We start from the raw sequence: 25,814 nt of genomic DNA on the forward strand, positions 1-25,814 counted from the left end.
TCTGGAGCCCGGGCAGGAAATGGCATCTTGGAATCTGACTCCGGGAGGACAGCAGAGTCGAAGGCAGGTCTGGATACGGAGGGATGCGTGTATTCGGCAGGGCTGTCTGGTGTCAGAGCCGAAAGCACCTCAGAAAGGCCTGGTCAAGCCCAGGCCAGTCCCCACACTGAGGAGAGGGGTGTGAGGTCTGGAAAGGGAAAAGTCCTCTTTCCAAGCCAGTGTTGGCTGAGCAGTTACTGTCTGATGACCCCACCGGGCCTGGGGCTCTGGCCCCTCTGCCTACGTTTATACATGGGAATCCTCACTCTGCCTGCCCCCTCCCTATCCAGCAGCAGCCTGGAAGCCTCAACAATCCTCAGGTGCTTCTGGGGCAGCTCCCCTTGTTGAGCCCACTGTTGTAACGACAGCCCCCACGTGGCTCTCCGTCAGCCCGGGCACAGAAAAGATCGCCACCAACAAGCACGGGATGAGCCCCAACACAGACTTTTTATTGGATGACCGGGTCTTGGGTTGGCTGGTGGGTCACAGCGCAGCCGTATCCGGAGGCTCGCATCTCTGCTGAGGGGGGCGGTCCCAGGGGCCGGCCACCTGCGAGGAGGCCAGGCTCACAGTGGACGAAGCCTCCCCAGAGTGGTGGGTTCTGCCTGTGACCCCCACTGGAGGACCAGCACTCCCTGCACCGGGCTCCTGCCAGCAACACCCTCTGTTCCTATGTCACATGTGGGGGGGCGGGGGGCGCGGTGGAGGGGAGGGGGCCAGGGAGGGACCAGTCCAGAGGAGAGAACATGGAGGGGAAAGAGCCCGAGGTGGCCCCTCATCCACCACTGTGGCTTCCTTCGGGGGCCCTCCTGCAGTCAGACAGGTGCACACCCCAGGGCAGGGTGGGGGCGTCCACCTGTGCCTGAGGGATGGGGGTGTGAAGGCCTGGCCGTGAGAGGAAAGAGGGGTGGCATGTGCTGGGGGTCCTCGGGGAGAGCGCCCTCGGGGCAAGGTAAGGCGGGGAGAGGGGGACCCCAGAGCCACCTGTTTCTTCTCACTCTGGCCCAGGTGGGGGGAGCCGACGGACTTTTCATGAGGGTGCATGAGCCGCAGGACAGACTGAGTGCTCCCACCTGTCTGTGGGTCCTGGCACAGGGCGGTGGGTGCTACAGACTCTGACACCAGCCCTGGTCGATGGGGGGACACCCTCAGGGTTGGTGTTGGTACAGATCAGGAAGGGCCTGGGGTCCTAGCCCCAAACCCCACCTTCTAATCCTCTTGTCAAGCAGCACAACCCCAGGGACAATAATGGTTGCATTTCCTTAAAACCCCGTGTTTCGTTAAAAACTAACTCTGAATGTGAAGAATATATCAAAAAAGGCATTCTTTCCTCCATTAAACATCACTCATTCACGGAGAATTTCCTGAGCGCCACATCACTCATTCACGGAGAATTTCCTGAGCGCCGCAGCACACTCTGACCCCTATGCTGGGGCGTGGGGCTCGGGGAGAAGTCTAAGGCACTGACTGGTTCTGCTGGGCCCAGCAGAACCTGCTTCTGGGAAGGGGGCTCCCATGGGCGGAAGGCCGGTGAATAAGTCCAGACCCCAAGGACGGGCGGGGGGGAGGCCCGACAGACAAATCCACCGCCGGACAGAGGGAGCCTTCAAGAGCAGCCCGAGAGCTGCCAGCCCAGGCCTGCCTGCCGTGAAAGGGAGGGGCAACTGGGCCTCAGGTCTACCTGGAGGACGTGGGGCCCACTCTGCTCGAAGCCGCGATGGCGGACACTGGTCCTATGGCCGGAGGCCCAAGAAGGCTGTGGTCTGGCCAGGCCTTCCTTAGGAAAGGAAGGGGGAGGAGACGGAGAGCTTTGTCAGGCCGCCCACACTCCAGGGGCAGGGCCGGGCTTGACGTCTCCCTTGAGCTTTGGCACCCTGCTCAGCCCACTGGTATGCAGAGATGGCTCAGGGCCAGCCATCCCAGCCAGGCCCTTCCAGGCCCCACTCAGTATCCTTCTCCTGGGGGCCCTCCCAAGTGCACGCAGGCCTCCAGGGGCCCTGCTGACTGGAAAGTGCCTTGGTTTGCGGACTCCCACCCCAACCCCAAGTTGGCCAGGCCTCCCTTCCTGTGCTGGGGCTGCCAGACTCAGTGGGCACGAGTGGTAGAAAAGTTTCCCTGCCCTAAGCAGGGCCTCCCTGCCCCTCCACCACAGTCCCATGACATCCTGGGGGCTTGGGCTCCTGGTGAACAAGCCTCCCCACGTGTCACCCCCTCCCATCCACGCGGCTGAGACAACTGAGGCTCCAGTGTTCCTCTGGTGACCTTGCTCTCTGCATTGTGCAGGGTTCCATGACCCCGCAAGCCCTGAGAACAAGGAAGAAGGCAGTATAGGGGTCCTCTGACCCGGGCTTCCACCCTCCCTCCCTTGGGAATAGATCAGTTCCAGCCCTGCAGGGCAAAGCCCGCCCCTCACCAGGCACCCCTCCATGGGAGAGGGTCTGCTGGTCTGGGCACAGTCTGGGGGCTGGGGGGCGGTCAGAAGAGGCTGGGGGCAGCCTGGCCAGGCGCGTCATGGTCCCGGATATACTGCAAGATGTCCATCTCATCCATGGCTTGGATCTGCTGCTGCTGCTTCTGCTGCTGCGTGGCCGCAGCCTCAGGTGGACCCGCTCTGGGAGGCACGGCCGGCTTTCTGGGCAATGCTGGCTTGGCGGCCACTGGAGGCTTGGGCTTGGGCCAGGGCTTGGGCTGGGGTTTGGGCTCAGCCCCCAGGTTCAGAATCTGGTCCAAGTCCTCTTCGACTCTAGAGAAGCAGAGGGAGAAGTCCCTGGGCAGAGTGTGCTGCAACAGGGACAAGGTTCCCCAGCCAAGGCAGGCAGTCCTTGCAGGGCACGGTGCCCCCTGCCTCCTGCCATACACCACCCCCCAGCCTGGCCCTCCCGCCCACCCTGCCCCTGGGGAGGAACAGAAGGGCAGCCCTCTCCTTCCGTGCAGCCCCACAGCCCAGGGTGAGGAGAGCTGGCCTCTCAGCATCCTCTGTAGAATGGCTTCTCGGGGGACCCCACCCTAGACAAGCTGGCTTCCTTTTCCTTCAGCACCTCAAGAAGCTAACAGCTGCCACATATGGAGCTCCTGCTCTGGGCCAAGGAGCTTGTTTCCTTCCCTGACGACCCCTGGGGACGTTCACCCCCATCTTCGCCCCGCAGAGGTGGACGCTCAAGTCCCAGGAGGCTGAGCCACCTGCCTGAGGTGACAGCGTGTGACGGGCCCCGGGTTGGAACCAGTAGGGCTGACGTCAGGAGCTGAGCTCCCATCCAGACCCCTGTTCGGCCAGAGAAAGAATGAATGAGGGGCTCTGAGCAGTGATGGGCTGGGGTCTGCCGGCTCACAGTGTCGCCCGGTGGGCCACCTCTGTGCTGGACAGGGCTCCCCAGAGGGCTGGAGCTGGCCACGCCCTGGACCGGACAGCCCATCGGTGGGTGGGACTGAAGGCCGAGGCAGGGTGACGGTCACACGGGACCAGCCCAAGTCCTGAATGGCAGGAAAGAAAGGCACCCTGCTCTGCACTCTGTCCAAGGGAGCGCCTCTCTCAACACCTGGAGACCTGTCCAACCCACCCCCCACCCAATCAACGCGGTGCTGAGTACCCACACATCACAGCCATCTCCCATCCATTAATTCATCTAGTAATCAAAGACCCTGATGCTGGGAAAGACTGAAGGCAAAAGGAGAAGAGAGCAGCAGAGGATGAGATGGTCAGAGAGCACCAACAGCATCAATGGTTAGATGACTCAACGGACGGGAATCTGAGCAAACTCTGGGAGACGGTGAAGGACGGGGAGCCGGCCATGCTGCAGTCCACAAGGGCGGCAAAGAATCAAATACGACTCAGCAATTGAACAACAATACAAGACACTGTCTGGTAGCAGATATTAGCTCCACTTTGCAGATGTGAAAACTAGGGGCACAGAAAGATGAAGGGCCCGGCCGGGGGCCCACAGCCAGCTGGGGACGGGGTGGGGAGGCCACTGCTGCTGGAGGCAGAAGACCAGGGGGCCTCACACAGGCCACATGGCCTGTCCAGGCTTTGGTTCCCCATCCGCCAAATGGGAACAAGCGGCATCACCCCCACGGGGCTGGAATTCCAGGTGCAAGACACACAGTCCAGCAGGCAGAGTGCAGTTCCCTTCCTCATCCTGCCACTCCCCCCAGCCTGGCCCTTCATCTCCCCATCAGTGAACCGGATCCAGCTCAGACACCGGCTGGGCTGAGTAAAGGCAGGAGCAGAGGGGCGGGTCCTCTGGTCTAAACAACTCCTGGCAACACAGGACCTGGCAGAGGCCTGCACAAGGGCGGAGGTGCCCTTCCTGGGAGGGGCTGCCTGCCAGGTACCAGCTACTAAAGAAGCTGTCACCTGCCCGCTTCCCGGGTCAACCTCCTGTGATGGGTCACAGACCCACCAGGAGAGTGCAGAACTTCCTATGCAGGGCAGAGAAGTGAGCAAAAAGGGGTCCCCCAGACCCAGAGCGACCGGCCCAAGCTAGGCCTTGAAGGAGTGACTTCCAGGCAATCCCTGAAGGCATTACTGGGAGACAGGCTGCTCCTGGCGAGGTCAGCTCAGCTGTCCGGGCTCCCTCCAAGCGGCTGCCCTTCCTCAAGATCCCCTGGACAGGTGTTGGCTCATCCCACATCCTCCACTGGAGGCTGGGTGCCCAGGAAAAGTTCTGAGGGGCTGAACTACCTTCCAACAGGGAAACAGAATGGCAGCTAAAAGCTTGCATCAGATTTCAGGATTTACACTGCTGGGCATAGCAGTGATGCTCTAGAGCTAACCAGAAGCTGGATTCACTGGGTTAGGATGTGGGGCAGCTGCCCTGAGGATCTAGGTGGCCGCCCAGCACCCCTCACCCAGCACCCCATTTCCAACTGGGCTCCCTGAAAGTGAAAGTGTTCATCGCTCAGTCGTGTCCAACTCTTTGCGACCCCATGGACTGTAACCCACCAGGCTCCTCTGTCCATGGGATTTCCCGGGCAAGAATACTGGAGTGGGTTGTCATTTCCTTCTCCAGGGGATCTTCCCGACCCAAGGATCGAACCCAGGTCTCCCTCACTGCAGGAAGTTTCTTTACCACTGAGCCACCAGGGAAGCCTGGGTTCCCTGAGTCATGGCTAGAAACAGCTCCCACTGATGCAAGGTTCAGCTTCCCTCTCTTCCAGGCCCTGAAGGCGTGAGGCCAACCATGGAGGGGCTGGAGAGAGGTCTGAAGACCCCTGGCCCACTCCTCCTCCCCAGGTCCCTGCAGAGGACAGAGCTCGACTGAAGACCAAAGCTGGGGCCCCATGGCAAGAAGGAATGGGGGCGTCTCGGCTCCAAACCCTGTTCAAATGCACCCCTCCTCCCCCGCCCCGCCGCCTGCCAATGCTGCTCGGGAGGGCTTACGCCAGCTGTGGAATAAATGGGTGAGGAAGAAAGCATTGGAGGATGAAAGAATATGAGAAAGTTCATCATAAAGACACCTGATCACCACCTGGAGAGTCCCAGGACGCACACAAAGAAAAACAAAATATGGTTCCTGCTCTCAAGAGGGTAATTCTTTCTTCACCAGATGTCTGACGGAGTGAAGGCAGGGCCACGGGACTCACATTCTCTAAAGCAGTGACTCCCAGAGTGGCCTGGGGGATGTAGGAGGCGTTACCCACGAGAGGGTCCCGGGGACCAACTGGACCGTGAAATGCCACATGGTCTTCCCCTCGAGCCACGTGTGCCCACACAGTACAGGTGCAAGAAGGTCCTGGTTAACCCTGGTGTTGCCCCAGCCCTCTGGCCACAGAAAGCCTCTGCAGGTGATACCTTTCAACACCCCCAACCCAGCGTTCTGCAGAATGAGGGTCTGAAAGTGTGTGTGTATCTGTGTGCTGAGATCGTATTGTGGTATGTCTGTGTGTGTGTGTGTTTGTGCAGGCCGAGCTCGCACTGGGGTATGTGTGAGTGTGTGTGTGCATGCACGTTGAGGTCACACTGGGATGTGTGCGTGTGTCTGTGTGCTGAGGTTGCACTGTGGTATGTGTGTCTGTGTGTTTGTGCTGAGGTTACACTGGCATGTATATGTGTCTGTGTGTGTCTGTGTGCTGAGGTTGCACTGTGATATGTGTGTGCATACGTGTGTGTGTGCACGCTGAGGTCACACTGGGATGTATGTGTGTCTGTGTGCTGAGGTTGCACTGAGGAATGTGTGTATGTGTGTGTGTGCACGCTGAGGTCACACTGGGATGTGTGTCTCTGTGTGTGTGTCTGTGTGCTGAGGTCACACTGGGATGTGTGTGTGTATCTGTGTGCATGTGTCTGTGTGCTGAGGCTGCACTGTGGTATGTATGTCTGTGTGTTTGTGCTGAGGTTACATTGGCATGTATATGTGTCTGTGTGTTTGTATGCTGAGGTCGCACAGTGGTATGTGAGTGCGTATGTGTGTGTGTGAACGCTGAGGTCACACTGGGATGTATGTGTGTCTGTGTGTGTGTGTCTGTGTGCTGAGGTCGCACTGGGGTATGTGTCTGTTTGTGTCTGTGTGCTGAGGTCACACTGGGATGTATGTGTAATGGATTTAATATTGATACAAATGGGGCCCAAAGGTCCCACTGGCTCCACCCCTCTAGGACAGGCTGCATCCTCAGGACAGCAGAGGCTCCTGGGGCTGACCTTCCCTGGGCCTCTGAGTCACCCGAAATGCAGAACAACAATCCCAGCTTCTTCCAGGGAGGACTGCTGCGGCGTCAGTGGCGAGGACGCAAGGATGAGAATGAACAGCTGCCAGGGACCTCGGGGACGTGTAATGACAAGGAGCTGTCGCAGTGACTCAGGCCCGGCGGGCACTCATGGGGCTAACAGCCCATGGCTGCTAACGAGGGTGTGGATGACAGTCTCCCGGGACCTTAGGCCGGCGCCACGTAACAGTTCCTGGAAAGAGATAGCTTGGCGTCCTGTAATTGCCAGGCTCAGTCTGCATCCCGGGCACGTGGATGATGTGACGATGGGAGGCAGAGACGCACGGTGCCGAGGGTGCTGAGAAGGCAGCCCCACAAGCCCAGGGAGAGCCTGCAGGGCCCGAGGTGGGAGGCGGTCTGCCAGCCTCTCCTCCTCCGAGCGCTCAGGGTCCCGGCAAGGTGGGAGGACTGGACACAGGCAGGCTGACCCGGGTCCCCTTCCTGTCACTTGGGACCTATGGCCTTGGGCCAGTTACCTCTCCCACCCTCCACTTTCTGTAAAAAGGAGATAACAGCACCTACGTGGGGGGTGGGGGGTGGGGATGGGAAGAGGATGCTCTTATGAGGATTAAATAGGATAACACGTAAAGAGCCCGGCAAACTGTCTGAGGCAAGCATGCATCCTGTGGCTATCAGTCTTGCACATTCTGTCAATCAACCTCCATGTAACAGATTAAGTCTCGTTCTCCCTTCTGTAAGATCCCCTGGAGAAGGAAACGGCAACCCACTCCAGTATTCCTGCCTGGAGAATCCCATGGACAGAGGAGCCTGGCAGGCTACAGTCCATGGGGTCGCAAAGAGTTGGACACAACTGAGCGACGAACACTTCCCCGCTGTAAAATCTGCCGACGGGCCCCTGCTGCTGTCCAGAACATCGGGACTTTGCTCCCTCCGGGTGAGCGGTATGCTACCATGAGTCACTTTTATTTGTTTTCAAACCTATTTATGCCAGTTATACTTACTCTTGGAATTACATAATTACTTTTTATATAAACTGCTTGCATAAATGAAGTTCTTTCTAGAACTTGCTGAGCGGCTAACACTCCCCTGACTCCTCCCTCCAGCCTTTCCACTGAATCCCCTTCACTGCCTCCCGATCAATCAGCTCTCACCCACAGGCTCCCACCTTTTTTAAAAAAATAATTTATTTATTTAGCTGCATCAGGTCTTAGTTGCAGCATCTGAGATCTAGTTCCCTAACCAGGGAAAAAACCTGGATCCCTTGCATTGGGAGCTTGGAGTCTTAGCCACTGGGCCACCAGGGAAGTCCTGGGCTCCCACCTTTGATGGGTCAGGACTCCCTCCCTCGGAGCCCAAGGATGCTGAAGTGGTACCACCCGGGGAAGAGTTCCCGGTTCCGTGGTACACACCCCGACCTCGGAAAGCGTCACTGGAGACAAGTGGTACCTGAACAGCTCCTCGGAGGCCTCCCTGTGGCCTTCACGGGGTGTGGCTCCTCCACTCTGGGGGGCAGCTGGCAGCAGTAAGGGGTCACCCAGGGGGACAGCTCCACCGAGGTCAGGATCGTCAAACAGCTTCAGGGCTGCAGAGAAGGGAGCAGCAGAGTGGTCAGAGGACGTGCTAGCCTGTCTTCAGCTGCCTGGGGGGTGCAGGGTGGAGACTGTCTGGCCCAACCTCCTGGCCCAGCCAAGAGAAAGGGAGTAAGGCTGTCCCTTCGGTCTGCAAGGCAGAGTGTAGAAGAACCAGGCACTTGCGGGGCCTGGCACACCTGTGTGCCTAGCCCCGACCCCACCTCCCTGCATGCTGGGCCAAAAGCCACGTGGAGGCACCTCCCTGGTTTCAAGTCCTCATGGCCTCCCCACTGCTTTGAGGAAGAACCTGACTCTTCACCTCACTGCCCCAGGCTCCCCAAGCACCCCTCCACTCTTAGCTCAGCCCCCATGGCTTGGCCCCATCTTCCTACAAGCACTCACTGAGTGCCAACCACCAGTTCTGGAAGTCGAGGTCTGCTCCCCACCCCCTCCCAGTCTCAATGCTCAATGCTGCCCTTTGTGACAGGCGACTGCAGCCTCTTTGCCTGGAATCGGCTTTGTCAGCAGCCGTGGAAAACTCCGCTGACCCCTTGGGATCCAGTTCCTCTATTCATCCCTTACTCAAGAAGCCCCTCAGCCTGGGGGTCCCCACAGGCACTGGCATTCTGCTCGGACCTGTTACAGACCCAGGCCACCCTATGATGGTCAGGAGATGTCCTGTCTATCCCATGAGAGACCCCGAGGCTGGGACTGCGTCTCCCTCTTCCAGGCGTTCTCGGGCCCCCGCACAGAGCCTGTCCCTCAGCGGGTGCCCGGTGCCCACTGAATTAATGGGTGACATCAATCCCCTGCCCTGGAAACAGACCTGGGAGTTGTGGGGAGAGGTCAGACCCGGGGTGAGTGCAGAAGTGCCAGGGCTTCCCAGCTCCAACTCCCACACTGGGCCCTCTCGTGGGGTCTCTGCAGGGGACATGGAGTCGAGTCTCCTGTTACAATCCAAGCCACGCAGAGCCCCAGCACCCCCTCTCTACCTGGTGCCCACATCTGGCTGTGGAGGTAACAAAGATACTTCTACATCAGTCACAACCCACACTTTTCAAAGCAACAAAGAAAACTACCCTTTGCTTCCAAGGGATGACTAGCATAAACATAACAGCCCCAGAATGTTCTGGGCTGTGGGTACAAAAGGTGCAAAACTAGATTTCTCCAGCAGAAAATCCCCACCGGGCGAGTCCATATCATGTCAAGACTGGCATCCTGCTCGTGTGTGGTGGGCCTGATGCCCCTCACAGAGGTTGGTGGGTCACCCGGGAGACCCTGAGAGCTAAGGGACACCCTGGGCTCTACTTACGGTCCCCGGGGGGTGAGTCCTCTGCGTGGCCCCGGGGAGAGGGCTTCCCGCCCGAGCCGAAGAGCCCCTCGTCAGGGTCGACCTCCTCATCAAAGATGGTGAGCCGGGGTGCGGCTTTGGGCTTCACGGCCACTGCGGGACGTTTCTTGGGCTTCTTGGAGCTGGAGAATCACAGACAGAACTCGAGGTTGGGACCTCTCACGAGAGCCCTGCTGTCCCAGGGGCACCCTGGTCAGACCCACACAGGCGAGGGGCAGGCTGGCGTTTGTGTCAAGAAGGACCTTGCCAAGAACCTGACAATGAGAGGGTGAGACACTGCTATGGAAGCAGCATAGCCCTGTGCCCAGGGAACGGCCGCTGTGGAGATGCATGCAGAGATCAGGTGGGGGTCTGGACTGTACAACCGCTGCAGACAACTCCCAGCCCGGAAGGGCCCGCAGGACGGGTCACAGGTCAAAGGACATGGCCTCCGTGCGGGGCGCCCAACCTCGGCACTCCCTGGGGCCAGACTCAGAGTCACTGCACAGACGCTCTGACATGGGGCTTAGTACACATGAGGCTACCAACCTTAGGGCCTGGGCCCAGAGGAGAACAGAAGGCGGCCTAGGTCAGTGCTCCGTTTCCCCCGCACAAATCCACCTCTTTGGTGGAACCTCCATCATTCGAGAAAACATTTCAGTCCCACTGAGCAACACCGCCCCCGCTCCTTCAGGAAACCCTCTGGCTACTCAGAACCCCAATCGGCTCTGCGCCCCTCAGGCCCCTTTATGTCTCATTCATTAGCTGGCCAAGGTCCTGCTCTGGGCTGGACACTGCTGCAGGAAACCCAGAGGGGACTCGAGGGATGTTTCTGGGCCCTCGGAGGGCTTTACTTCCTGATCGGGTGGGCATGTCAACCTCCAGGGACCCAAAGGCTGCAGACCTACACACGTCACTGGAAGTTACTCCGCCAGTAAATAAACAAACTTGGTTTTATTTTAACAAGGTGATCCAGTCCCTGTTGGTGATGCCTAAATTAGCCATTTTAAGGTTCCTACAAACAACAGAAATAAGCTTTTAACTGGAAGTGGGATTTCCGTGGGCCAATCTGCCAGCAAGGCAGTTCCACAGGACCGAGGTCACCATCTGAGCTCATGCTGGAGATAACTACGCATTTAAACTGTGCTGATACCACCGTAAACAAGGGCACAGATTAACCAGCAGCAGATAAAAATAGCAGCGGGGCAGCCCTGGGTGCTGGAAGGCAGGGCATTCAGAGGCGGCCATTCCCATGGTCTGGATTTAGATGTCTGGGAGAGTTTTGGGGTCCTGGCAGAGACAGGGAGAAGCTGGAAAACATGGTGGAGTGTACCTGCTTGAAACCGCAGGACCCACACACCTCCACACTCAGGGCTGAGATCCCACTGGGAAGGTCTCTGTGGGAAGATGAAGAAACAGTGGTTCACAGAAGCTGGGTGTCTGCTGAAGGCCACACAGCAGGTAGGGCCAGAGACTCACCAGCCACACTCAGTCCCTGCTCTTTCTTCATCCCAGGCACAAGGCAGACAGGCTCCAGCCCCAGGCCACCAGGGCCATGCCTCTGCCGCGAGGCCAGCCCCTGGCCCTGCCCGTGATGCTCAGTGAGGTGAAAGGGGCCTGGGCTCCTCCAGAAACCTCACCTCCACTTCCTCACACACCTTAAGGAGTCAGGGTATCCTACGCGTCCTGGGATGCTTTCCCCTTCTGTTTCACAGACCAGGCGGAGCCAGGGCAGCACTAATGACCCCTGAGAAGTGGGCACCAGGGAGGCCTTGGTCTTTAGGGCAGGCCAGCCGGAGGCGGTCACAGCCAGCTGAGACCCACTGAGCCAGAAACCCCAGCGGCAGGCCCTGGGCCCTGCTTGTGTCCCTGTGGGCTCTAGTGACCAGCTGTATTCGGGAGCCACTGGACCAGGCTTTGCCCCATGGCTGACCCTCAATTACCCATCTCAGCCACCCTTTTCTTGGCCCTACTCCTGGATTCAGCAGGGGTTGCAGCAGTGAAGCGCGGAGATCCCCTAGCATCCCCCCAGCTGGGGTGCAGCCCCCAAGGAAGCAGGGTCAGGCCTGGCCACTCTACAGCCACCATCCGCAGGTCCATCTCACTCCCAACCACCAGCTCTGAGACCTCACGTTTGCAGCTTCCCCAGCAGACAGGCCCCCGAGGGAAGGGCTGGGAGCTTCCCAGTGACCAGAAACCAGAGGGAGCAGAGAGAGGCAGGAGGGTCTGAAGAACAAAGGAAGAGAGTAAACAGACATGATTGATTATCGCGGGAGAAGCTGCACAGAGATGGCGATGACTTCCCTTCCTGCACCCACTTCTGGTTCGGCGAGCACAAATGAGGCCTGGCCTTCCCACTACGTAAGTTTTCCTCTCAAATTGGATGAATGTTCCTGTTTTTCTCCCTGGAGACATTTTTTAATCTTCTGTTGTCTTGAATTGAAATAAGGCGACTCTAACGGCGCACGGGGCTGCTCTTTCAGGCACCATCTGAGCCCCACCCCATTCCACCCCGACCGGCTGACCCCGGAGGAGACAAAGAACAAGAAGAGATGTGGAGCTCTGACGGCTGAAAGCCCTGGGGTCCTGTCCTGTCCTGGCTGGCCCCAGATTCAGTCTCTAGGTGCTCAATAGTGTGCCTGGTACAGAGGAGATGCTCAATAAATATTAGATGAAGGGATGGATGAATGGAGGGGTGGCGGAAGGATGGACAGACAGACAAACAGATAGGTGGATGGACAAGGTGACAGTACATCTCTAATTCAGACTAATTTCTACCTCCTCCCCCAAGGCGGGGGGGAATGGGAGGGAAGAGAGAGGGGATGCCAGCAGACAGAGACCCTCTGTTCCATGGCTCCTCCTCTCAGGCACCCCAGCTGGTCTCTCCAGCAGCCCCTTGCCCTTCTGCAGGGAGCTCATCCTTTCACTCCGAGTGCGTTCCATGGCCCAGTGCTCAGTAAGTGCCTCCCAAGGGCAAGACCCTGTGCCGGGTGATGAGAGCGCAGAGACAAGGGAGACCTGGCACTGTCCTTGGAAGCTCAGAGCCAAGCAGAGTCACAGACACATACCTGTCATCACCACACGGGGCAACGGGACAGCCGGAGCCCAAAGGAAGGAGTCCACCTGGCCCGAGGGCTTCTGAGAGGAGGTGGCGGAGGGGTGAGCAGAGATCTCGGGGGCTAAGGGCAGAAGACTGACAGGCAGAAAGGCCCTCAATCTGGGAGAGGCTGCAGCAGGTATGACTCAGGCACGGTCAGGTCCCCCGTGGAAGCTCTGCTCCTGGTCTAGGGAGAAATGATCAGGCCCCAGATGGGGCAGACAAAAGCAGGGAGAATGTCAGCAGGCAAACGGCCAGTAAACGCGGACGGCCGAAGTGACCCGAGGGTAGAAGGGACAAGTGAGGATGGTGCTCGATTCCGATTCGACGATAGGATGGGCATTTCACATAAGGTGTCACTCCAACTCCAAGCCTGTTCCTGCCCCTTGCTCACAGGTCGTGTGAGCGCAGACTGAGGCTGCACACACAGGCCACGGTCCCGGCGCGCCCTCCATTCCCCTCTCAGCTCCACCTGCGTCCACCCAGCTGTCCACAGGACACACCACCCAGCTCTGCTGGGCCCGTCGCTGGCCATAAAGGGTTTCCCCCACTGACCTCTCTCTCCTCTAAAGGAAGGCAGGGAGATCAGACCGCTGTCACCAGGGATGGGGCAGCTGAGCATCAAACAGAGGGGTCTGCAGTGGACAGAACCGCAGCTCCCGACCTGGGAGGGCTGTGGGGGGTGGTGGTGTTCGGGGCCGGGCGGGGGGCGGTGGCGGTCCCTGGACGGATGCAGGCACGTGGAAGTGTGCTGCTGCAGTACATGCGTGCGCGCACGGACGGATGTCAGCTTTCCTGCCGTGTGTGCATGATCGAAGACAGATGTCCCAGCCAGGCCGCATCCTGAGCTTGAATGAGAGGCGACAGGTGCCGCGGTTGACAGCTCTGACGGGCCGAGGAGCAGCCCTGCTCCATGGGGCTCAGGCGACCCTGTGACAGTGATTGACACGAGGGCATCCTCCCCTCCGGCCACCCGGGGGGCTTGTGTCACTGTTCCCGGGAGCGCCTGCCCCCATGGTAGACCTCTGGGGGGGCGGACCAAGAGCCCCAGGATCCGTGAGTACCGAGTGACAAGAGGCATCTCTTAAGACTAAACAGAAGATGGCGGGCACTTCTAAGGCTCACACACAACATGACTGTTAACTTTCAAAGTCAGGGTGATGCTAAACCAGGCACGGAAATCGACCTCTTTCCCAAGCATGTAACTTTCCTGCTTCAAAATAAGGCACTTTTCATCTTAAATTCAGTTTGTTTGTTTGTTTTTTTCAATTAGAGAAAATTCTCAGCGTGCCAATAAATGAACATGTGAAGTTCATTCCGGGACAGTTATTCTCAGCAGCACCGGGCAATGGGCTTCCACAGTGATTGGATCATAAGAGTTGTGAAAATCCCGGAGGAAAGGCATTGATGCTGTGGACCCATGCAGGCCTCGCTGGGACAGGGGTTCAGGGACACAGTGGACAGAGGGATGGGCAAGAGCCCTGTGAAAACACTGAGGTGGGAAGGGAAAACACTGAGGTGGGAAGGGCTTGGCACGTCCAAGTGCCCAACAGCTGGATGACAGGTACATGGAGGAAGAGGGGGAGGGTCTGAGGGGAAATCAGGGCCAGGAGAGGCGGGGGTGGGGGGGGACCGGCTCTGATCGTTCCTGAGAGAGGACCCCTGGAAAAGAATTCAGAACCTGTGTGCGACCCCAGGCCGGTCATTTTACTCTCTGAATGTTTCGTTATCTGTCTGGTGGGAATAAGGAATGCTCCAGAAACTGCAAAGTGGAGCCCGGATGCCATCTTGCTGGGCAAAGCAGAGGCCTGTGATCACAGGAGGATGTCTAACTCACACTGTGTTTCAACCCAGCAGGCTTCACCCTGGGCCTGATGAAGTAAGCTGGCTACCCTGGACACCCATCATTTGCCGTTTTCCCAGAGTCACCCTCTCAGCAGCCCCAGCCTGCCTCTCCAGGACCTCAGAGACCTCTCTCTCTTCTCGTTCATGAGGGATGCCATTTCTCTCTCTCTGCACAGGGGTCAAACACTGCCCCTCACCCAGCCCAGCAGCAGCACCGCCAAGAAACCAGGGTGGCCTGGCTCTGCCACCCCGTCGCTCAAAAGAAAGGGCCCTTTGCTGGTCACCCCCACAATGGCCCTAAGAGACTGTATCCAGATATAAAACAGAACTCAGTCCCCTAAACCCACAGCAACTGGCCCAGGAAGCCTCATTCCAACCTCTGTAGTGCATGGCCCCAGTGGCCAGGTAATTAATAGCTGCCGGCTTCCCTAGTCTTTCCCAGGGCTTCCCTGGTGGCTCAGATGATAAAGTGTCTGCCTGCAATGTGGGAGACCCAGATTCGATCCCTGGGTCGGGAAGATCCCCTGGAGAAGGAAATGGCAACCCACTCCAGTACTCTTGCCTGGAAAATTCCATGGACTGAAGAGCCTGGTAGGTTATAGTCCATGGGGGTCGCAGAGTCGGACATGACTGAGTGACTTCACTTTCTTCCTTTCTTTCCCTAGTCTTTACCCTGCTTCTCGCTTAGTCGGCCCACAACAAAGCCAAGTATGCTCGCCCAACCAACCGCACAGGACGCCACACTTCCGGTTAGGCCTCCAGCTTCCCCATGTCAACAGCCTCCAGGAGGGCAGACTTGAGTCTTCCCTTTGCCACCAGTTATCTCTCCCTCCCCCCGCCCACCTGTGAGTCTCTGTAAATGGGTGGCTGACTCCCTCTCTTGCTATGGCCCACCCTAAATAAACGGCCTTTGCTGGTTCTCATATGGGCAGTCTTTGTTCATTCAAACACCCCCAACAACACTCCAGATGCTGGTATGACCAGTGGACCACTGGCAGTCCCTGCAGTGGAGAATACCCACCCATCACCCACCATGGAGAGCAAATGGACCGGGTGAAGTCGGTACCCGGCACAGGTGGGGGCTCAGTCGGGGGTGACAGGGATGCCAAGGCTCCTGCCTGGATGGTGCCCCAGACTGCACAATTTTGGGAAGGCTCCTCTATTGCAACCACAAAGATGCTGGAAATCAATCCTATATATCCACTGGAAGGACTGATGCTGAAGCTGAAGTTCCAATACTGTGGCCACCTGATGTGAAGAGCCAACTTACTGGAAAAGACCCTGATGCTGGGAAAGATTGAGGGCAGAAGGAGAAGAGGGCGACAGAGGATGAGGTGGTTAGATGGCATCATTCATTCAATGGATATGAACTTGGGAAATCTCTGGGAGATGGTGAGGGACAGGGAGGCCTGGCGTCCATGAGTTCACAAAGAGTCAGACACGACTTGGCGACTGAACAACAAAGATACTGAGGTGAAGGCCTTTGTGAGCACAACTCCCAGGGCTGATATTTACATAACAACAGGAAGTGGAAAAGCTGCCTTTTTCATTTTAATTGTTTAAACACCCAAGGGCTTCTGGCTTCTTCAGAGCAAAGGAAACTTGAAATAATGATAATATCATACAAAGGAAATTTCCTGTATTCCATCCCATTTTATCCTTACAGCCACTAGGCCTGGACTTTACCTCTAATTTACAAAGAGAGAAACTGGAGGCTCTGGGAAGTCCAGCAACTCGCCCAGTGTCCCCCCGCTGCTAAGTGACAGGGCTGGAACTTGAACCTAGGACGGTCAGCCTCCAACCCTCCTCTAGGGTGACCGCACCCTCTAGGCTTTCCAGCTTCTGCAGTGGCTTTCAAATCACACTCAGGGGCCCTGACCTTCTGTAAAACTGCCCACAGCCACCAAGAGAGGTGGGCCGAGGCTGAGGGGACAGAGATCCAGAGCCCGCTACTCCTGTTCCAACCTGGGCCAATTCTACTTTCATGTGATTTATCCACCAGGGTTCTGTATGCGATTTCTCTTGCACCAAAGTGTGTGCTACTCAATGAAAGAAGTGGAAGGCGCTGTTTCCTGTGTTGTCCCTGACAGTATTCATTCAGGCCAGACTCTGCACTGCTGTGGATGGAGAAACACAGCTGGTGCAGCATGCCTGGGCGGGGGTGGGGGTGCTGTGGTCACCCCAACGGCAGCTGTTGCTGCAATCACTGTGACGGCTCCAGGGTGAGCCGAGGGTGCCCACTGTGCCCCCTGCACCCTCACTGTTTGGTCCCAGGACAGATCAAGGGTAAGTGCTGTCTGTGGAGGTACAGTGTGACGCCACCAGCCCCGGGCCACAGCCCCAGCAGTGATCAGGAAGAACAGACCTCTAGCAGATGACCAGAGAAGGAGACTCGGGGGCTGAGAGAAACAGGAAGGCCTCCCTGAGCCTGCCTCCTGGAAGCCTCTGTGGGTGGCAGAGCCTGGCGGCTGGCGAGGCTGCTCTCTGCATGCCCTCTGCTTCTCCAAGACTTTTGTTAGGCTCGGTTTTGGGGGCCCCTCAGACATGAATTTGCCTGCAGAGCACATCAGGAGCTTGTGAAAACATAGGTTCTGGGGCTCCACCCAGGTTCCAGGGGGGGCCTGTGAATCTGCACTTCTAATCAGCTCCAGGGTGGTGGAGAATTCCCAGCTGGGCTCTGCTATCCTAGGCGGGGCTGGAACCCTACAGGGCCCTAAGCCCAAGGGTGACAGATGCGCTATTTAGAAAGAGGCCTCCAAGGAGAAGTGGCTAAGCTCCTGTCCTTAGGGGCTGCCTCACTTATAAATCTTGGAAATAGTATTAATAGGTGAGGTGATAGGTGTCAGCTGACCTTAGTATGGTGATCATTTCGCATCGTAGATGTATCAACATTGTACCCCTTAACCTTACACAATGCCATAGAGCAACTTCATCTCAATAAAGCTGGTGTTGTTGATCATTCAGTCGTGTTTGACTCTTGCAACCCCATGGGCTCTAGCCCGTCAGGTTCCTCTGTCCACGGAAATCAAGAATACTAGAATGGGTTGCCATTTCTCTTTTTGAGGGGATCTTCCTGACCTAGGGATTGAACCCAGGTCTCCTGCACTGCACACAGATTCTTTACCATCTGAGCCACCAAGGAAGCCCCTAATAAAGTTGGGGATGGGGAGGGTGGTCAGATGAATAAACCTTGGTTAGTAGATCTGGAGGTACTTGGCAAGGTGCCAGAAGCTTTCAAAACCACACAATCATCCTAGAGCAGAAACTTCATCCAAATATAGGAAGCAAGACATTTTATGCTAAAACACATATGGTCATTTTATGAAAGATAAAACAACATTTGGATAAATAATTAGGACAAAACACACGATTCACATCCCAAAGAAATGTCCAGCCTCACCACTTGAGGCCATGGCCCAGGGCCTAGGTGCTTGCTCCCCGTCCTCTAAGCGGAGAGTGGGAAGCCCAGTCTCACAGGACAGTGTGTTCATGCAGGAACCAGCCTGTCCCTCGGGAAGCTGAGGGTCCTCAGGGACCTGGGGCCTGGCAGGGAGCTCCCTGGGCACTGGGGGAAGAGGAGGGGGCAGCGGGCCTTGCAGAATGGTAGGCTTTGGAAAAGCAGAGAGGACATCCCAACACAGGGGAAATTCAGTCCCTAAAGACCCCTTCACTGGAGAGGCACAACCAAGACCCCTCAGAGAAGCTTTTGGGACCTTGCCCTGGGGCAGGCAGCTGGGGAGAAAGCTCAACAGAATAAACACCCCATACACGAACAAGTTCATCATTGCCTGTAACTGCAAAAACCTACAGAAAACACCACAGTGTCCCCAATGCCATTTACAGCACATCAGTCTGATGCACTAGCATCGTTAGGAAGGTAGAAGCCTATTTATTGGTATGGAAAGACCTAGCTGAAAAAAAAAGCAAATTATGGAATAGCGCACATTAACACAATCCCATTTTGTTAATACAGCATATGTAACCAGAAGCATATAGCTTCATGACAAAGGGGTTTCTAAATGTGCTTTTAATTTTTCTACACTAATTGTGTATTATTTGAGTTACAGTTAAAAATGTTCCTAGCAGAGTAGTTCCAGCCAAAGGCAGAACTATTATGGGAGAACTTCACCTTTCTTAGAACTGTGAAATCTCTAAAACAGAAAGTTAAATATGAAAACTATGTTCCACATGCAAAGCGATGGTGAGGACATTAAGGGAAAAAGCAGAGTATAAAAGGCATGTGTGCTATGTTTGCAGTTATGTGGATCAGCCTGGGACAGGGATGCACAAAAAAAACACAACTCTGCAAACAGGAGAGTGGCTGGGTGGTGAGGGTTTTTTTTCTATCTTAAGGTACTACCTAATGGTGTAGTAACGCCTCTTTCCCTAATCAAAACCAGGTTTAACAGACAAAGGAAAACCAGGCTTTGTGCCCATGGCTCGCACCCTCCCAGCAGCCCTGCGGTGGAGCAACAGCGCCCCACAGTGGCCATGGCAGGAAGGGCCAACACCTGTCGCCTGGAAACGCGGCTGTTCCCCGGAGTGCCAGAGCCTGGCCCAGATGGGCACTCAGGGCAGGGTGGCTGGGAAAGCAGAGATGCTGCATCCACAGAGGAACGGAGGGCACAGGCTGGAGAAATGAGCACGCAGAGCATACGACTCCTGCAAAGATCAGAGTGTTCCTCACCGCAGGGTGGGGTGGGCCGCATTGCACCAAGAGGGTTAACAGGCCCACCTGGGGGGCCCAGGAGAGGCCGAGGGGAGACCTGACTTCAAGGCAGGGCTCTGCCACATCTAAGGCTCTAGCCAAGCGCCTGCTCAGCTCTGCCCTCTATGTTCCCATCTGTGAAAGGGGGGATAATCCTAGGGCCCTGCTGGAAGACTGGATTGAGGGCCAGGGCACGGAGGTGGCATCAAGTCCCGACTCTGCCATTTGGGGCTGGATGAATGTGGATGAATCACCAGACCCCAAACATCAGCCTCTTCATACACAGAATGGGCCTGATGCCACAGCCAGCTTCCTAGGGCACCATTTTCCCAAGCCAGATCCACAACGGATCCAGAAAGCAATGTGGTGAGTCATGGCCTTTTAAAAAAAATAGAATAGAAAATATCTATCCATGTAAAGGCTAATCAATTCCTGGCACTTAATACATTCTCCAAAAATGTTAGTTGTTATTATTCCCAATGGAGGCAATAGCACTGACTATTGTCACATCGGTTAACAAAAGACTGACAGAAGGTCAAAAGCCTCTGGGATTCCTTTCAGGTGCTCAACTCTCCTCGGATTCAGGAAGGAGGCCCCTGAGTGCAGAGCTGGGGATGGCACTGGGGGGCCAAAGTGGGGGTCCCTGGACCGTCAGCACCTCCCCTGACAATCTGCTACTGAAGTAAAAGTAGGAAATTAAAGGCAGCCCTTGCCAACCCCAAAGAGCATTTTCCTACCCAAAAAAGGAGTCTCTTTGCTAAGCACGTCTTTCAGCCAAAGGCTGGCACAAACCACGCAAGCCCATCTCAGTCTGACGGCGAGTAACGTGTGGTTCCTCAGAACAACGAGAGAGAATGAGTTCAAACAAATACAGCCCAACACGGCCCCTGGGCTGCCCAAGGCAGATGACGAACTTCTCCCAACATGACCTCACAGTTGCTCCCACAGGGCCACTGACCCCCTCCCAGGTCAAAGCCAGCATGGGGGTGCTGGGAGGGGCCTGACTCCTGGGCACCAAGGAGCTGCAGGGCCTCCGGCTCTTGTCTCCCATCTCCCTGAGCACCTGGGATCTTTCTCAAGTCTGGCTCCTTGGCCCCTCTAGGCTGGCCTCATGGTGACCCTGTGACCACAAGTCCCCATGTGCCCACCCTCACCATCACACAGGAGAGGAAGTCCTGCAGGCAGCGGGCAGTGCTCTCTGGACTGCACTTTCATGCTGTTGAAGTTGAACTTGCCTCTGCCTCATCTCTCTTTGGCTCTAATTTTTTTCTGGAACAGGACTTGCCAGACGGGCAGAGATGTCAGCCTGGGTCTGCAGTCTGACTCTGCGGAGGTGGAGGGGCAGAAAGACGGGGCTGTGACATCTAAGCCACTTACCCTACACAAGAGCCCCAAGAGACTGGTTGCCATCACTGCCCTCTGCTTCCGCTGCAGAAAACTGGAGGAGAGGGATAAACTGCCAGGACTCCAGCCCAGGCAGTTGGCGCCGAGGTCTCGGACAGGATTCCGAGCGCCATTTGTACCCCAGCACCATTGTTCCCCAGCCCTCTGACCACGGGCAAGGCATCTGGCCCTTGCAGACGTCAGTCTCTTTAATATGTCAAGTGACGTGACAACGGCTGTTTGCGGGGCGGGCTGTCAATGAGACCTGGGAGACAAAGGGCACGGTACAACCCCTGATGCGCGGTAGGTGCTCAAAACCAACAGTTCCCACCTTGTTTCCTGCTCATTTGGGCCAAGAAGTGAGGGGCCTGGGCGGGGTGGGGGGTGATGGTGCTGAGTCTGTCTGGCTCCCCTATCTCCTTCTGGTTGGGAGGTCCTGCCCACCACCTCAGCCAGTGCCCATTGGAGGGGCCTGGGGACCAGATGTCTGGTTCTCCAGTCTCATCTAGCCTGCAGCCCCTCCCCCAGCTCAGGGTGCTCACCATGGGGACCCAGGGACAGCTCACTGATTGGCAGAAGGCAGTCAGAGGGCCAGCAAAGGAGATGGAACATGAGGGTGCCAGAATCAGGACACCGAGGGGCCTTCAAGACCACAGCTGGCTGTCTCTTCTCCAGGGCACGTGTGTCTGCACGTGTGTTCACGCACGTGAGCGTAGAGAGAACCACAGTCTACACAGGGCTGACTCTACCTCCTTCCAGCACTCTCAGCCCCTAAGGGGTCACCAGTCCCCTCCAGCCTTACCTTGGGAAGGCAGGGCCAAGGTAAACAGCTCTACCTTCAGGGCAGTGGGACCCCAGCCACGCGAAGCAAGTCACAGGCTCCACGATGAGCTGGACAGAGAACCCAGGCCTCCTGGGCTGGGTTCAGGATGCCTGGGCTGCTGAAGTGTCAGGGTTGGGGTGGCAGCTTGCTAAGCCTGAGTGCAGAATGCTGGGGGGCCACCCTGTGACCAGGGAGGGGCAGGCGATACCTGGGCCCAGCCCCAAAGACCCAGGAGATGTCGAGGATGAACAGAGAGCTGGTCCCCCTGAGTACTGGGCCCCCTCGGGGTGATGATCTAGGGAGACGGGTTTTCTCCAACTCCCAGAAGAGAGGGAGGAGCCTAGAGCAAGCCAGACAGTGCACCCAGAAGGGGAGACATACCGCATGATGCCCAGAGGGTCCAGGGCCGCCTCCTCCTCCTCCTCCTCCTCCTCCTCCAAGGATTTCCCTGCATCCCCGTCCTGCTGGCCCAGTGTGGGGAGACCCTCATCTTCCACGCGGTCCTGCTGCTGGAAGAAGTCCAAAGCATCCTCGTCCCCTGCTTGGCTGTCTGCGTCCAGGACCGAGACATCTCTGCCACTGAGATCCGTGGCCCCAGGGGACCTGGTGCCTGTGCAGGGAGATGGAAAGGGTGCCTGACACCCACCGCCGGGAGACGAGGAGGCACCTCCCGGCACGTGAGCTCCTGCACCAGCACCCAGGGCTGGAGGCCTCCTGCCGTGTCCTGGGACTAGGACAGCAGGTCTGTGTGGGTGAGTGTTGGGGGGTGGTCGGCAAAGCATGGGGTAGAGCAGTTACAAGTGGGAGCCTCAGAGAGACAGCGGTTCCTCAACCTCTGCAGCCCGGGGCCCGTCGGGACTACAGACTACAGTCCACGGGCTGATGGCAGGAGATCGGCCAGTGTCTTGGTTCTCACAGAACAGTTCCGGAAACGACGTGCACGTAGTGGGGCACATTGGGGAGCTCTGCCTAGCCAACCCCTGATGAGACCTGCCCCGAGGGTCTAGACTATGAACTCTATGAGGCCCAGTGAGCAGGTGGAAGATTCCAGAACAAACTGGGACAGCTTCACCACCAACTGGCTTACACAAACACTTCTCAAAGCTTGGTCCACCGGCGGGTGTCCACAATGAGGTAACTACAGAAAGGGGGAGCAAGCATCCAGAAACTTCCTTGGAATGCTTGTCTGTGACAGATCGGGAATAAAAATGGTTAGCCCTTCCCCCACCGATGGTTTGAGAAGCGTGGGTTTAGAATGCTTGTTTAACTCTATCCAGTTACTGCACAGCGTATTTTTGAAAGCAGTGAACTTCTAAGACACATCACTCTGTGGGTAAAGAACCCATCAGCATGCCCCAGAGCGCCTGGAACACAGGATGTAATGTGTACACTGCTATGACATGTGGAACTAACTGGTATTGATTATGTTGTATTACGTTATGCTTTGTTATTTTATTAAGACAAATGTAAAATCCCTTTCAAAATGTCATGAACCTTCAATTTTATGGGGTAAGCATCACACAAAGATCATTTTTACAGGTATGCTCAGTTGCTCAGTCGTATCCAACTCTTTGCGACCCCGTGGACTGTAGCCCACCAAGCTCCTCTGTTCATGGAATTTTACGGCAAGAATACTGGAGTGGGTTGCCATTTGACAAGTATAAATTCATTTAAATATTGCAAAAATCTCATGTGAGAGATCCTAATTGTACCTTCATTTTAGAGATAAGGAAACCGAGGCACAGAGAGGCTAGGAAAGTCAGACCACCTGATCCTGCTTCCCCGTAAGTGTGTGTGCATGTGCACGTGGGTGGGTGTTATGTGTGTGTGTGTGTGTGTGTGTGTGTGTGTGTGTTTGTGTGTGTGTAGGTGCTCTGGAAGGGGCTGGCCAGGAGGGAAACGGGAGGGGTCAGATTATAGAGAAGGCCCCTGGGTGAGCTCCATCTAGCACCCAGGCAGTCAGTCCTCCAGGGCTGGGTCCCAGGCCCCTTCCACCCACCACCCACCACCCACGACGCCGGCCCACGCATGGCAGTGAATGAAGCCCACGTGCCTCAGCAGCCTGGCCGAGGTCTCTGGGCTGCAGAGGGTGCTGTGGACCACACCCCGCCCCCCTCCCCCCAAGCCAGGGCAGCGAGGCCTCGTTCTGGGCCAGGGGCCCCTAGGGATTTGGGACAGGGCCTCAGGTACCTAAGAATTCCAGCAGCTCGGGGCTGCCTGCCAGCTCGGCATCCTTGGAGACGCAGCGCAGAATCTCGTCGAACAGGGCCCTCCGCTCCCGGATGTCGCCCTCCCCAACAAACAGGACCTTCCTGGGGAGCGGGGGCAGGCTGGCCGTTGGGTAACGACTGCTGAGTTTCTGGTAAAACTCCTCAATGTCGCTGTACTTTTTGGAGACCTGGAATGAGAGGAGCAGGTGGTTTCCTGAGTGAAAAGGTAAATCAGACAGGGCTGTGTCCCGCCCCCCAACCCCAACAGAAGTCCCCACAAGGGCTTGGCTCCTCGGTGGGCCCTCCTCTGGGGCCAGATGAAGGTGCCTCCCTCCCGACCCTCTGCCCCACGCCCTAAGCCTCCTGATCAACACTGAGCAGAACCCCCGAAGTCCCAGTGGCCCAAAGGAAGGATGCAATCGTGGTGGATTCAGGGCCCTGTCACCGGTCTGGGTAGAGACACTTGATTCAGGGACTCGGCCTGCAGGTGACTGTGACCTACACCTCCATTCTGGGCTTCTGTGCATTAGTGGGGTGACCTCACGGTCTGGCCGGCTGTTAGGTCCTCTTCCGGCAACGAGCCACCTTTTCTCTGGGTCATTCTCCTGTGAACTAGCAACAGCCTTCGACAAGGCCGGTCCTCACAGTGCTCAGATGGTGGAGAACAGATATGGCAAGGCTGGTTTCTGGTCCTGGGGCCAGCCAGGACCCCTCTGCACACCGGAACCTCAGGGAGGCAGGCCGGGGCTCCTCCTGGCTGTTAGAAGGTGGTCCTTGGCCATCAGAGTCACCCCTGGTCACTTGGCTTCCTGCGGAGCTGGGGGGTAACTGCTACTGCCTCTCGGCCTCTCCCTGGAACTCCCGCTGCAGCTAAGGGCTCGTCCACTCATCAAGCTCTTGCTGTGTGTTTACTCCGCATGGGGACATCCAGCGTGGTCTCTGTTCCCGAGGCTCCAGGCTTCCATTTAAGGGAGCAGTTGTAGGACTGGGGATCGGCGCCGTCACTGTGGTCTGTGTAAGCCAACGCAGGCACTCAGAGAAGTCACCCTCTCCACGCCACACCCCACAGCCCAGGGTCCCCCCCTTGTCCTGGACTCCTCTGTGCTCTCCCCACACGCTGGGCCTGTCCCCTCAACTCCTTGGGAGCATTAGGGATGAACACAGATATGCCCACTTCTGCTCCCAGACCAGGGCTGTACGCCCAGCACACACGGAAACGCTGCCATGCCTGATGGGCTGTGGGGCGTCTGGATGCATTCAGACGAGGGACACCCGGCAGCCCGGTCGCCCAGCTCTGTTGGAGCACACAGCCCGGGCTCTCGAGCATGGGCATCAGAGCCCCCAGGCTGGGAGAGTTCCAGATGCTGGCAGGTGGCTGGGGCACTGGAGACTCCAGGAACCCCCAGTGGGGAGTCATCTGAGATGGGGGACTGTGGCCTGCACTTGTCATCACAGAGCTTGACTCGGGAGCTTTGCTGAGAACAGCTTTCAAGGAAGGCTTTCCAGGAAAGGTAAGAGCATCCTTTCACAAAAGTGACGCAGGCTCCAACTCCTGGTGGTCCCCCAAACCTGACTCTACCAGGTGGGGGGCGCAGAGCGCCCTCTGCAGACCTGACTGCTCCATGCAGGCCAGGCCACCGGGCCCACCAGGACCTAGGTTCTGGGAGCCAGCTGTGGGTCTCCAGGGCGCTGGGGGTACCATGGACAGCCTGGGGTACCACCCCATCCCGGGCCCACACTCACCAGTGCTCCAAAGCAAGGGCTGCCACTCCTTTTGAGGAACAGAAAACAAAATGCTCATTCTTTTTTAAAGCTAAATCATGAAACTTCAAAGAAAGTTCAGGTTTGGGGATACACCCCCAGATCTCATAGGGTGTAAATGCATGCTTGGCTCCCACAGGTGGTTCAAAATGTTTGAGAGGCAACTCCCTGCATGGACACCCCTGCACCCAGCTACCCACAGGGCAAAGGTATCACTGGTCAGGAGAAAGTGGCACGGGTGTGACCTTGGAGGGGTCAGAGGTGTCCCCACACACCCTGGCTGGGAAGGCCAGCCAGGACCCAGCGCTGTCAGCCGGGGCCTCTCACGGGCCCCCCGAGTGACGCCTCTCTGTCTTGCCCAGGGACTTGGGTCTCAGATAGCTC

General features: G+C 57.0%; 1 protein-coding gene and 1 pseudogene across 4 annotated transcripts in view; both read right to left on the reverse strand.

The window, feature by feature from the left end:
- Positions 1–467: 467 nt before the first annotated feature.
- LOC122703179 lies at positions 468–2,467 on the reverse strand (annotated as a pseudogene). Its single transcript, XR_006343410.1, has 2 exons — positions 1,438–2,467; positions 468–1,403 (listed from the first exon to the last, which is right to left on the reverse strand). The product of XR_006343410.1 is annotated as an uncharacterized LOC122703179 (transcript).
- HS1BP3 (HCLS1 binding protein 3) overlaps positions 468–25,814 on the reverse strand; it is a 47,060-nt gene continuing 21,713 nt past the window's right edge. For all 3 annotated transcript variants that reach the window (XM_043917243.1, XM_043917245.1, XM_043917242.1), the window contains exons 3-7: positions 23,650–23,857; positions 21,841–22,069; positions 9,586–9,746; positions 8,149–8,284; positions 468–2,782 (exon numbers count right to left, since the gene is read on the reverse strand). In XM_043917243.1, the coding sequence (XP_043773178.1) occupies positions 2,515–2,782; positions 8,149–8,284; positions 9,586–9,746; positions 21,841–22,069; positions 23,650–23,857 (1,002 nt within the window). In that variant the 3' untranslated portion in view covers positions 468–2,514. The remainder of the gene's footprint in view (positions 2,783–8,148; positions 8,285–9,585; positions 9,747–21,840; positions 22,070–23,649; positions 23,858–25,814) is intronic.

Source organism: Cervus elaphus, chromosome 11 (genome assembly GCF_910594005.1).
Source record: "Cervus elaphus chromosome 11, mCerEla1.1, whole genome shotgun sequence".
NCBI lineage: Eukaryota > Metazoa > Chordata > Mammalia > Artiodactyla > Cervidae > Cervus > Cervus elaphus.